This window comes from Macrobrachium rosenbergii, chromosome 48 (genome assembly GCF_040412425.1).
Source record: "Macrobrachium rosenbergii isolate ZJJX-2024 chromosome 48, ASM4041242v1, whole genome shotgun sequence".
Classification (NCBI taxonomy): domain Eukaryota; kingdom Metazoa; phylum Arthropoda; class Malacostraca; order Decapoda; family Palaemonidae; genus Macrobrachium; species Macrobrachium rosenbergii.
The window spans coordinates 53,989,460-54,003,069 of record NC_089788.1 but is presented as its reverse complement, the minus strand read 5'-3'; the positions used below and the strand labels follow the sequence as shown (position 1 = coordinate 54,003,069).

The 13,610-nt window shown below is 39.3% G+C and overlaps 2 protein-coding genes across 2 annotated transcripts in view; one reads left to right on the top strand and one right to left on the bottom strand.

The window, feature by feature from the left end:
- LOC136831403 (uncharacterized) overlaps nt 1-13,610 on the top strand; it is a 475,267-nt gene that overhangs the window by 92,558 nt on the left and 369,099 nt on the right. The gene's annotated exons all lie outside the window — the stretch shown is intronic.
- Nucleotides 1-13,610, bottom strand: part of LOC136831405 (uncharacterized) — a 139,217-nt gene that overhangs the window by 13,735 nt on the left and 111,872 nt on the right. The window contains exon 5 of the mRNA XM_067091788.1: nt 5,228-5,325. Coding sequence (XP_066947889.1) covers nt 5,268-5,325 — 58 coding nt within the window. The 3' untranslated portion in view covers nt 5,228-5,267. The remainder of the gene's footprint in view (nt 1-5,227; nt 5,326-13,610) is intronic.

Here is a 13,610-nt window from a genome sequence, read left to right as displayed (position 1 = left end):
TGGCACTGGATGAATGATCGGGCTAGGTGTAGGGAGACCGAACCTAGTTGAATCCCATACAGGAATGTGTGCTGATACCTACTTCTTTTCCAACAATAATACAAACTATGCTCGTTGGCTGCCTATTCACCTCAGGGACATGCTTACCTAGAGAGTTCACACCCAGAGTTGCACAAGGAGTTCAAGGCTGGCAACTTTGTTGTGCACAAGACCAGTCGCCAGTTCTCAGCAATGGCTCTTGACCAAGCTCATGAGCAGACCAATGCCTTTATAAAGGCTGATAGCGGAGCCATTGGGCTGACTGAAGATCCGTCAGCACTCAGAAGATGGATGGTGGCTGGCCCAGAGATCATCCGCTTGGTGTCTGCATACGAAACAGAGGTTCAAAGTAAGGAGTCTAATGAGCAGACAACACACCATGAACAAACACCTCATGCGCAGAAGACATTCTTGGAGAGAGTCAGCAAGCTGTCATTGGCTTTGCAACACTTGGGAAGTCCTTTTCAGGAAGAGAGCCAGGATCTGTATTCCATTGACAACAAAGACATTGCCCACCCCAGCTCAGCAGAACTTCTACAGACACACCTTGACAGAGGCCGCACTAAATTTCAGAAGTTTTCAGACTCTTTGGCAAACAATGCAGTCTCCTTCTATGAGCCAATAAAGAAGAACAGAACTGACTTCTTCAGGCAGAAGCTGCTCCTGTAGAACAGTCAAAGCAGAAACTTCTGAAGGAGGATTGCCAGCTTTTCTCAAAGCTATTTATATCCTGTCAGAGCCGTGAATGTGATCTGCAGGAATTCTTCCAGCACGAGAATCAAACATTCCCAGCTTCCCTTAGTGAGGGTGGTAGGCTGTACACATGTCAGAAGTCTCAGCTGACCTCGGTCCTGGAGAGTCATGTTACACTAGAAGACAAAGAACCAAAGACTGATGTCCTCATTGTAGATGGATCAGCTTTGGTCCATGCCTTGCCACAAAAGAAAGGAAAGACCTTTGAGGGCTATGCACTTTGCGACTTCTTGCCTGTGATACAATCCTATAGCAGCAAGTACACATCATCACATCTTGTATTTGATGTATACAATACATCCAGCCTCAAAGCTGAGACCAGGCTCCAACGTGGTCAAGGAGGAAGCGCAAAGGTGACAGACAAGAACACAATTCCATCCAACTGGCGCAATTTCCTAAGACACGATGCCAACAAGACAGAGTTGTTCCAGTTCCTGGCAGACAAAGTTGCCCAGATGTCTGCCACAAATGTTGTCATTGCCACGAAAGGGTCTGCTGTCCTCAGCACTCATGAGGCTAGTCTTCAGGGACTGGAAAAGTGCTCTCATGAGGAAGCTGACACCCGCATCTTTCTCCATGCCAAATATGCCACAGAACATGGAGCCAAGACCATCACGGTTAAAGCAAATGACACAGATGTTCTTGTCGTTGCAGTCAGTGCTTTCTCCACTCTCCACAATCTAGGGCTAGAGAAGCTATGGGTGGCATTTGGCCAAGGCCAGAGCCTGCGCTGGATTGCTGTGCATGACCTGTGCAACTCTCTGGGCCAGGAGAAGGTGAATGGCATGCTCTTCTTCCATGCGTTCACAGGCTGTGATACAGTGTCAGCCTTCCGAGCAAGGGCAAGAAGACCGCCTGGCAGACATGGAACATCTTTCCAGAGGCCTCCACTGTGTTCTCCAAACTGAGTCACTACCCTCTCAGAGTGGAAGAGAGTGACCTGAAGGTCCTGGAGAGGTTTGTCATACTTATGTATGAAAGATCCAGCACTGCTGGCACTGTGGATGAGGTTAGACTTGATATGTTTGCCAGAAAACAAAGGGCATATGAGGCCATTCCACCAACCAGGGGAGCTCTCCTCCAACACACCAAGCGTGCTGCGTACCAGGCTGGTTGTGTGTGGGGCAGGCCACCCAGTGTCAGCCACAGCCAGAGAACCCTGCTGAGTGGGGATGGCAAAAGTCTGGTGAAGCATGGCAAGTCCTCTGGACAACCAACTCGCCCTTAGCCAAGAGTTGCCAACAGCTTACCAAATGTGGATGCAAAGCAGGCTGTCGGGAAAGGTGCAAGTGCTACAAGCTGGGTCTTCCCTGCACAGCTCTGTGCACTTGCAAATGTGAAGTCTAGATAAATATTGCCCTCTCTTCAGTAGATAATCTAGCTTGAGCATCCAACGTGTCATGCTATGCCTACCTTCTTATCCTCGAATTTTTCAAAGGTGTAGGTTGAGAGACCTATACATAGATTGTTGCGTTTAGTCCGTATTTCTCTTCTTTTCTTTTTATGGTTACAGTCTTAGACACAATGTTGTATGTGACCATACCATTACTATTTCAGTTGAAAATAGCATATTAGTTAAACTGTCTGATCACATGAATATACCATTAAATAAAAACAGTTGGTCTCTATGTCTGCTAGCGCTGTGGATAGAAAAAAAACTTTTATGGCAACCATTTTTGTACGCCATCTTGGTTACAATTCATTTAGTAAGGGTTTTCAATAAAATGTGTGGTATGGAACATTTTTATAACCTAAAAGTCGAGGTAAAAAAAAAAAAAAAAAAACTGGCATATTCCATCCAATAGATGCTCCCAAACCAGTGAATCTCAACATAGATGGCGGCCATTTTGAAAAATAGCCGCCATCTTGGATTTTCAGGTGGCCAGCGCCCTTTTCTAAGAGAGCGTAGTCTTAGGAATGTTTGTGCCAAATTTCATGCTTGTTTCACTATCTGAACGATTTTTACAGCAATCTGCTGCACTATACTGGACGTATCATACGTCGACTAAAATTGTCTGTTGGGTGTCAAGTGGACGTACCGTACGTCAACTACAAAAAATTTCAACCTTCGGTCAACTTTGACTCGACCAAAATGGTCGAAAAACGCAATTGTAAGCTAAAACTCTTACATTCTAGTAATATTCAATCATGTACCTTCATTTTGCAACAAATTGGAAGTCTCTAGCACAATATTTCGATTTATGGTGAATTTTTTAAAAAAACTTTTTCCTTACGCCCGCGCGGTAACTCAGTCAAAAATTTCAGAAATTCTTTCGTCATTTTGTCGTAATTTTTGCACTGTTTTATATTAGCCGTTACATAAAGTTTTATATATATGAAAATGTGCGCAATTTCATGTAAAATACAACAAAAAAACAACCCATGGTTGTAGCTTTTATCAGTTTGGAAATATTTTCATATAAACCACGATAACTGCCAAAATTTCAACCTTGGTCAACTTTGACTTGACCGAAATGGTAAAAATGCAACTGTAAGCTAAAACTCTTACATTCTAGTAATATTCAATCATTTACCTTCATTTTGCAACAAATTGGAAGTCTCTAGCACAATATTTCGATTTATGGTGAATTTTTGAAAAAACTTTTTCCTTACGTCCGCCAGAAATTCTTTCATCACGTTTGTCGTAATGTTTGCACCGTTTATATTAGTCGTTACATAAAGTTTTATATATGGAAATGTGCGCAATTTCATGTAGAATACAACAGAAAATAACTCATGGTTGTAGCTTTTATCAGTTTTGAAATATTTTCATATAAATCACGATAACTGCCAAAATTTCAACCTTCGGTCAACTTTAACTTGACCGAAATGGTAAAAATGCAATTATAAGCTAAAACTCTTACATTCTAGTAATATTCAATCATGTACCTTCATTTTGCAACAAACTGGAAGTCTCTAGCACAATATTTTGATTTATGGTGAATTTCTGAAAAAAAAAAAAAAACTTTTTCCTTACGTCTCATGTGTGTAACTTCGGCGAACATCTCAGAAATTCTTTAAATCACGTTGTCGTAATGTTTGCATCATTTTACATTAGTCGTTACTTAAACTTTTATATATGAAAATGTGCGCAATTTCATGTACAATACAACAGAAAATAGCTCATGGTTGTAGCTTTTATCAGTTTTGAAATATTTTCACATAAATCACGATAACTGCCAAAATTTCAACCTTCGGTCAACTTTAACTTTCGACCAAAATGGTCGAAAAACGCAATTGTAAGCTAAAACTCTTACATTCTAGTAATATTCAATCATTTACCTTCAATTTGCAATAAATTGGAAGTCTCTAGAACAATATTTTGATTTATGGTGAATTTTTGAAAAAAACATTTTCCTTACGTCCGTGCGGTAACTCGGCCGAACATCTCGGAAATTCTTTCGTCACGTTGTCGTAATATTTGCACCGTTTTATATTAGTCGTTACATAAAGTTTTATATATAAAAATGTGCGCAATTTCATGTACAATACAACAAAAAATAACTCATGGTTGTAGCTTTTATCAGTTTTGAAATATTTTCATATAAATCACGATAAATAGAAAAAATTCGACTTTCGGTCAACTTTAACTCGACCGAAATGGTCGAAAACTGCAATTGTAAGCTAAAACACTTACAGTCTTAGTAATATTCAATCAATTAGCTTCACTTTTCAACAAACGGGAAGTCTCTAGCACAATATTTCGATTTATGGTGAATTTTCGAAAAAAAAAATTTTTTTACATACGTGCATTACGAATTCATGCATCATTTTGTGAAAATATTTTCTCTGTGTTGCTTTGATCGTTTTACAATTTGTTATATACCAAAATCATCGCAATTTAGTGTACAATACAAATAAAAACAAAATAACCTGTTAGCTTTAACCGTTTCGCTCACAGCGCGATTTGTATAAAATTATATTTGAAAAATTTTTTTTGCGCTGTCATATATTTCAATATTTATATATGATAATGATATTTTTTCATTTCTGATGGTTGCATACTAAACTTCAGGCAATGACAAAAAAAAGGAGCCAAAAATGAACTCTTAATCTTAAAAACTAAGCGTGCTGTGATTTTTTTAAAAAAACTTTTTTTCCGCTTCGGCACTAACTCCCGAACGCCACCAGCATACGGGAGACGTTTTCGTAAATAGACACTCGGTGTTTAAGGGTTAAAATACAGCCTTTAGCAATTTTATAACTTAAGTCACTTAGTTAGCAATTAATTAAATAGCTAATTCTTGTTACTGATGTATTACTATGCCTTAAAAAATAAACATATTAAGAATACGATTTTATGGTTATTTATGAATAAACTTCACTTCTAATTCACTAGGAAAAAAAAAGGCAAAAAGTTACTATTTTAACTCTCAGTTTTAAAAGTTTTTACCAATTATAATATCAAAACTGCCATATCAGTTTCAATACTTACTTGTGGATTGCAGATTTCTCATAAGCTTTTTGAAACATATTTAAAAGAGAGTCTTCACTGCTATTAACTTCTCTTTCATCTGTCTTTTCTCAAGAGCTCTGAAACAAAATACAAATTTTGAATTTCTAATAAACCAAAAATTTTTTCTTTAATGCTAGACTACTACTCATACTTTAGCCATTGCAATTGCAAAAATTACCAGAAACTGTTATAAAAAAAATGCTCCTCATTGCGAGCTGATGTACACACGTGGCTCCTCTAGGTTCTAGTAGTAAACCAGCTCACTTATTATGTAACCTGACCCACGTCAAAGAACAATGTTGGATAAAAGGCCACCAGGGTAAACGTCATGGTTTACTTAATTTCTTTGGTTTCATTACAAACTGATTAAAGTAACATCTCTACAAACATAAGCCTCCAGCACATAAAATCAGAGACTTGTAGGGCTTTCAGGAAAAATTATAACCATTCTAAAATTTAAAATTTCACGGGAAAGCACACTAAAGCAAGCTTGCTACAAAAGAATGGCAGTTTGTCACACATATAGCATAACTCCTCTACTTAATTCTACAACAATATCCAAGAGAAGACTAGGCCCAGCTGCTGAAAGGGAGAAGTTTCTCATATGTTGAACAGACGTTCGTTGAAAAAGAATATACCGTTAAGCATATTGTTGATTCAAGAGAAGACTCAGTCACTGTATAACGACATCAAAAAGGAGGATGGAATTGTGGAGGGCTGCTTTACTGCCACTGTGAGTCCTCAAAGGAGTTACATGCTCATGATCCCACCCCACCCCCAAGGGCTCCTTAAAACTAGACCAACCAATTTCGAAAAATTCTCTTAAAGTTGATCTCAGCCAGCATAGTGCTTGTTGGCACAGGGATTGAATGAAAAGGACTCAAGACATAAGGGCTCTATCTCCTGTCCACAAAAAATGCCTTGATTTTCCCTTCATCCTACTCACTCATTATACACTAGGTCTGTGAAAGATAAATATTCACCCCAGCCCAATGCTTTCCGGCAGGGAAAGTGGGTGGATTTGAGGACTCACAGCGGCTACCAAAAACAGATTTTTTCCTGTCAAAACCTGTTTTTAGATAGCATAGCCAATGCTCATCCTCAAAGAAGCTTACAATAGAAACTGACAGATGACAAAATGGCTTAGCTCCTCATAAATAAATCCCAACAACCCAGATAAATTTTTTGTCAGAAATAGGGCCACAGGTTATAAAAATTTCCTTTATTCAGCATACCCATTTGAGTTCGGCAATAAAGAACAGGAAACAACGCAAGAACCTATATATTTATTATTCTTTGTGGTCCTAAGGTGACTTACCTAATTCTATCAGGTCTCGCTGTAGGATTACTGTGCCTTCCCCAGGCAGCATGATGCCAAACTGAATGAAATGTAAAGTGGTATCCTTTGTTCGCTGTGACAGAAAACTACTTTATGTACCTGAGACACTAACAGAACTTAAATCAGGATATCTAGTGGAACAGGTGCTGGATGTCACTCTGGACAAGCACCAAGATCAATAAACTGATCACCGTTAATGATACACAAGTCTAAAAGCATAGGGCCTTCTAAGATAAGGACTGCTTCCTTGGCAATTCTAGAAATGCCCTTAGTTCATAACAGACAATTCACAATCTTCACATGGTCAGATGAAGCATGTGGAGCTTTGATGGGATGGAATCTTCTCAAAGAAGACTGTCTGAAAAGATCCTTCCTCAACGAATGAAGACAAGGAACATCTAATGCCAGGAAAAGAAGTTAGGGGAACCATTCCCTTTGGGGCCATGAATGAGCTATCAAAATCATCCTTGTGTTCTGCAAAGCTCACAACTTGCTGAGTATTTCCTCAAAACAGCAAACAGAGGGAAAGCATAAAGGTCTAGATTCAACCACTGTTGAAGGAAGGCATCAACTGCCCATGCCTGAGGATCCTGGCATGGAGGGCAGTAAACTGGTAACGTAGTGTACGTATTGTATTGTAGTGTAGTGTAGTGTCTGGGTCTCCCCAAAGGTTCCACAACTTCTGCCAAACCTGAGGAAGAGGAGACTGCCTGATTGAAGACCTTGCCCTTTTCTGCTGAGTTGGTCTTCAGTAGCAATTTGTTTTCCCTAGAACAAAACAAGGTAACAGAATGATGTTGCTGGACTCTTTCCAAAGGATAAGGAAGTTTCAAATCTCTTGATCTGTGTCTCCTTGTCGCTAAGTCTTGTGTAAGAATCAAGACTTGCGTAAAACCATTCCAAACAGCCAGGAGCTGTAGGTTCTTGACCTTGCAACTCCCTGACATCAAATGTTTCTTAGAATAGCCCCCCAAACGATGGGGTTAGATTCCAAAAAAACCATCGTTTGTTGGAAAGAGCTTGTCTTGAATATTGCCTCTAGCCTACACTAGGGCGTTCAGTAACATCTATACATATATGGCAGCCTAGCCTACACCATAAAGTACACGCTATACATTTAGAGTATAGTAATTATTAACCTTAAGGGATGGATTGAGCCTGAGTGTGAAGTAAAACAGGGTTGGGGAGGTGGATGGATTGAGCTAGAGTGTGAAACAATATTCGCAACACACCGATATGGTAAGAATTGGGCAAGACAGGTGCCGATACTTCTGTATGCTATAAATTCACTAATGTTGCCACATACGTCTTTCCAGCCATCAGTAATGCTTGTGACTTGAAGGAGGAAAGTACTGCCTCTCTCTCTCTCTCTCTCACATGAGTCTTTTTGTAAATTTGCTTGTAAATATACGAAAGGGTTGCTGTTGTTTTTGTTTTTGTCTTTTACGATAGTATGTCGGTTGTAAATGTAATTTTACCAAGAAAATTGCAAAGAAATATTAGAAAAAGCATGTAAAAGTAAAAAAAAATAGTTACTGAATCTTCCGTTCTCCTAAATTTACGTGAATATCTTTCAACAAATATGCAAAAAATTTGTTACTGCTTTTATTTCTTTTCTGTTTTGAAATTGTGTGAGCAGTAATAATAATTTTACAAAATACAATAAATTTATTTATTAGGAAAAACATAAAGTTGGTAAAATTTACGATTGTCTTGTAAATGAGGCCCCACAAGGGGTTGTAAATAGTCATTTTCAACTTCCCGTGGAAGGTAGGGAAAATCTTTTAGATTTTTTTTATTTATACAGTGTAAATATACGTGTCATTCTCTTTCCACTGATGTGATTTTTTTATTTTGCCAATCTCAAAGTTTCCCCAGTCTGGGGGCTGCACATTGATAAATTATGCCGTCCCTTAAGGGTTAATATCAGCTAATTCTGGAGGTTCATGCAGATTGACTTATGATAATTCTGTATGGAGAAATTGAATAACAAACAAGAACTAGCTTAGCCTACACTATGGTATATCGCATACATATACAGTAGCATAGCCTACAGTATACTGTACTCTACACTCACATATTAATATTGTATTATATACAAACACCAACATAACGAATATGCATCTTTTCCATGGATCTTTTAAAAAGTTATGCTTTACTTCACTGTATCCAATGATATTGTATGTATTCTCAGATTGCTTTTGTATTATAAATTGCAATCATAGCAATCAGTGTTTTGGTTGGAAATCGATTATGCGGTAAGTTTATTTTGCCTTATTTAACTGAGCTCAGAGTGCTTTTCTTGCTTCTAGTTGGTGTAAATGAATCTCTAGATACTTAATTTATATGGGGCAAGGTTATTTTTTGTTACACAAAGTGCTTCTAAGTCGAAATATAACAAATATGTCTCATGGTGAAATTAATTTAGCTATTTTTTTTGTTAATAGATGTTGTTGGCCGTTGGGGGCATGTTTTTGTGTAAAAAAATCTAGAGTCCATTCGCTATTTTCACATGATTTCATCATTATACATGCTTTACATATTTATCTTTTATCAGCATGGTGAAAACAGCAGCAATGTGTTCTTTCATGCCCAGTAGTTTTGATTAAAATACTTTTCTCTCCAATTTTATTTACGGTCGAGTTTCATCCATGTTGCCGATGCGCAATAATTTATAGTCATTAGCAGCTTGAACACAGTTTTCTCCGCTTCAGCTACAACTTGCATCTTAAATTTAGCAGTATATTTCCTTGCCGATCTTTTCTCCATAGAGAATAAGGGTATAATGTAAAAATATATCAGTCCTATTCTACTTAACATCATTTGTAACTTAACTAAGGTAACTGTTTACTACGCACGATGGTTGAAATATAAGCAAAACAGCTGTTGTTATCCAATTCGTTATTAGCAAAACAGCAGTTTCTCGTTCGTTTATGGCTGTACACATTTACGCAAGAGTATAAACATTACTAACGATACTTTAATAATTCTCTTTTACTTTTTTAACTAAAAGATGGGATAAAGAGATGGAGGAAAAGAAGCTGGTCTATTGTAATTTGGTCTCTCTCGCTGCCTGATTGTACACTGTTGCCTGCGCCGCGTGAAATTTCAAAAATATTTTCTAAACATTGTCATATCAGTATTAAATGCTAACCCCATCGCAAAATTGAATTATCGTAAGGCAAATTATTATAACTCAAGCACTACCTGCATCTTGAGACATATATATTAGGACTGAAATTCTGGCCTTTAAGAACATCAAGGTGCTGAAATAGGCAGGTAATCCTGTAGGCCACTTTATGTTTAACTTTGCATGGGAGTTCATGGGAGATAAGAGGGTCAGAGCCCATAAGAAACTTCACTGATGAGCGCAAATTGTGAATCACAACGTGACATCTCTTCTCGGTTTCAGCCGAGGTGATTCACAAATGTTGGGCTTCAGTCCAGCGGGCAATCGAGAGGTTCTTTTCTTTTTTCTACTTGCTTATGTCTGCCAGCACCCAATCCCCTCATACACAACGAGGGGTTGAAGAGGAGATATGGGATTGGAAGACTCACGAGGGCTGGTGATGGCCACTGAAGATCTACATTCCACCAGAGGCACTGGGGAGGGAGAGGAGGTTGGGAGTCCATCGGTCCTCTCTGATAGGTCTATAGGTGATGCGGGCACTTCATCCGAGGGGAGAGAGGTGGTTCCCACTTGGGAGGGTATGGGCACCTCGACTTTGCATCACACCCTCATTTCTCTATTCTTGTTGGGAGGTAAGGAAATAATGAAATAATCGATGCCCCACTCAAAGGAGTCTGGTGGCTTGCTGTATGACTGTCTAAATGATTCCTGCACTCCTTTAATTGCATCCCAGATCCATGAAAGATTGTTATTTGATTCCAAGGTTTTTTCAGACTGTCGAATGATTCCTGTAATCCTTTGATTACGTCCCAGATCTGTGAAAATTTGACATGCTTCCTCAATTTTTTCTGAGGTTTTGTCCATTTTTTCTGAGAGGGATTTTGCTGTTTGGGAGGCATTTTCAGTTGTATGGTACACTGAAGGTAGGCTTATATCAGCAGGCCCCTTTGGAGGCAGAGTGTAGTGGTCACTGGCGTAGATTTCCACCTAGCAGGTCCTTAGCCACTTAGTGATACATGATATTTTTTGAGAGGATAAGTTTTTCATGGATCACTCCTGGAGAATCATTTCTGGTACCAGGTCTTTGCATTTTGTATATGCAGTGTTAATTTCCTCATTGGAGAAGGTTGCACTGACAGATTGTATTGCAGACTTGACGTCTGAACGGTTTGATTGGTACTGCATAAAAAGTAAGTCTGGAACTTGTGTGTCAGCCAGAGGTATCACTAGGTACCAGGGTCACTAGCACAATGGTTGGAGGTTGGTCAGATGACATTTTGTGGTAAAGGGAGGGCTAAACATTAACACATACAGAGAACTCTTTACCCATTTCCCAGGGTCAACAGGCTTCAGAAGTTGTGACTTGAAAAAATTTTGAAGGCACTGATTTGAGCAGAATGTAGATTAATATACCTCCAATTACACGACACTATCCAGCTTACACACCAGGTATTACATGGAGACATTACTAACACATTGCCTTCTATGAGGGGTATAATCACCAAGGGCAAAAACCCTTTACAATTTTTGTAAAAAAAAAAATAAATAAATAAATGAGAGACCTCCAACACGTCTGCCCCGGTATATACACCATAATTGTTGAGACTGGAAACATCCAAAACTGGCCTCCAGCTCCCTCTCAGAGGTCTTGGGAGCAAGAAAAAACAAAGGTAAAACCTTGGTGACTAAAATAAAAATACAGGTTTTGACGTAGGAAAAACCTATTTTTGGCAGTCGCTGTTGAGTCCTCAAGGAGTTACCTTCCGTGGTCTACCAGGGCTCCATGGTGACCAAATTAATGTCAAAAATTCTCTTCTAGTTGGTCTTTTTTTGGCCAGGTATTGTGTCATAATGATTAACATTATAACACGTGATGGAGTATATAACGGACTCAAAAGATAAGAGGGCACTTTCCCTTATCTTCAGCGAAGCTGAACCCAGTTTTTCTAACGTCAAAAGAACCTGCAAGAAAGAGAAGTGATTACTGCGCATGGTACAAGAGAGAGAAGTGACTATTGCTCATGCGCCCTCTTGTTTACAACCGGGCCATTAAAAGACCAAGGAGCCATTACTCTCTGTTAGTCAATGCAGGTTGATCCCTTGCCCAAAACCCATGCCTTTTCGTAAGGGTAGTGGGAGGGTTTTGAGGACTCAACAGCGACTACCAAAAATAGGTTTTTCCTATGTCAATACCTGTTTTCTGATAGCTTTACAAAGAAATTGACAGGTAACGAAAAAGGCTTAAAGCTCTCACTTTATAATCCCAACTCCCCAAAGGAAATAACATTTCTGGTCCAAGGCCAAGCCACAGGTTTCAAATCCCATTCTTTATTCCAAATACTCTTCAGGTTTTGATACCAAGGAACAAGAAACTATACACGAACTTACATTTTGGGATGCCATTCTACAGTGGCTTACCTAAGCACGCTGGGTTTGGTTGCAGTACTGTCGCCCCCCTCCCAGTGATAGTTAGCATACTCACTGTCAATAAAACCCCTGGTTTTCTGCCGTAGCACCTAGGGGTTAAGACTAACCATGCCACCTACTGATACACAGTGTAGTCGAATTTGTTTCGAGCATGTGGCAATAATTTAACTGATGACCACCCTGTACATTTGGAGACTTCTTCGAAAGAGACATTTCTGAAAGGCCAACGACATACATACTTTCCTAACATCATGTGACCTATGAAAAGAGTGTGGATTTGCCTTTTTAATGAGAAATGCTACAATCATTCTCAGCCTTTGTAGGGAGAGTGGTTAGTTTGTGCTAGGAAGTAGGAAAATAGGACCCTCTGGGACGTTTGCCGTGACTTCTAGGTAAACCTTAAGTGCTTGAACCGGGCATAATGTCTTGTCTGCTAAATTGAGTTTTCTTATAAGAATGGATTTCCTTTTTAAAGGATCCATATTCTGGCCAGGAATGAAGGGCCAGGGAACAATAATAATTGATGGTCAGCTATTTGTGTGATGCATCATCCCCATCTAAGAGAGCCCAGTTCACTAATACGAACTCCTGATGCTAATGCAATCAAGAAGATCACCTTTTGTAGCATGTGCATTGCGGTTGTACTGGGTCCACTGAATTGAGGGGTTGATAGAAGTCTAAGTTCAGGGACCAAGTAATTAGAAGCCTTTCGGGAGTGGGCTTTTGTAGAGCAAAAGACTGCAGAAGGGAAGTGACAACTTCTATACTGGAGTCAATCCCGAATCCATAAAGCAAGGGTTCCGTTAATGCAGCCTTGTATGCCATGACTGTTGTAACTGCAAGGCATTTGTCTTCAAAAGGGTATATAAGAAAAATAAAAAGTGTTTCTATAGAAATCTCAACTGGGCTCTCAGTATGGATATAATCTAACCATATCTTCCATACGGACTGGTATTGCCGGATAGGAGAGGTCCGTAATTTTTGCACTAGGCACCTAGCAATGTTCGATGAGTAATTATCACGATAGATATTTTTACAAAATCTATACGTGAAGGTCTCGGCTCAGAAAGGAGGATGCGTAAGGGACTTTCCCTCCTACTGTCTGGGATAGAACAGTGGACAATAGTGGAATTGATCTTTTTGTCCATTGTTGAGGTAATACGAACCAATGCCTGTTTGGCTAATTTGGGGCTATTAAGTAAACTGTTCCTTTGAAGGTTAGAAGTTCACTCAAAACCTTTGAAATCTGGGACAATGGAGGAAAATGATGTCCTCCTCTTGTTCCAGTCTTTAGGAAGGCATGTCTTGCTGCTGCTTGACTGTCCAGGTTTGGAGACACATATATGAGTTTGTGATTCTAGTATGTGGCGAACAGGTCCACTTCTGGTTGTGGAAGCATGCTGGCTATTGTTTGAAAAGAGTGGCTGTCCAACATCCACTCTGTTGAGGCTGTCGTTTTCCTTGAT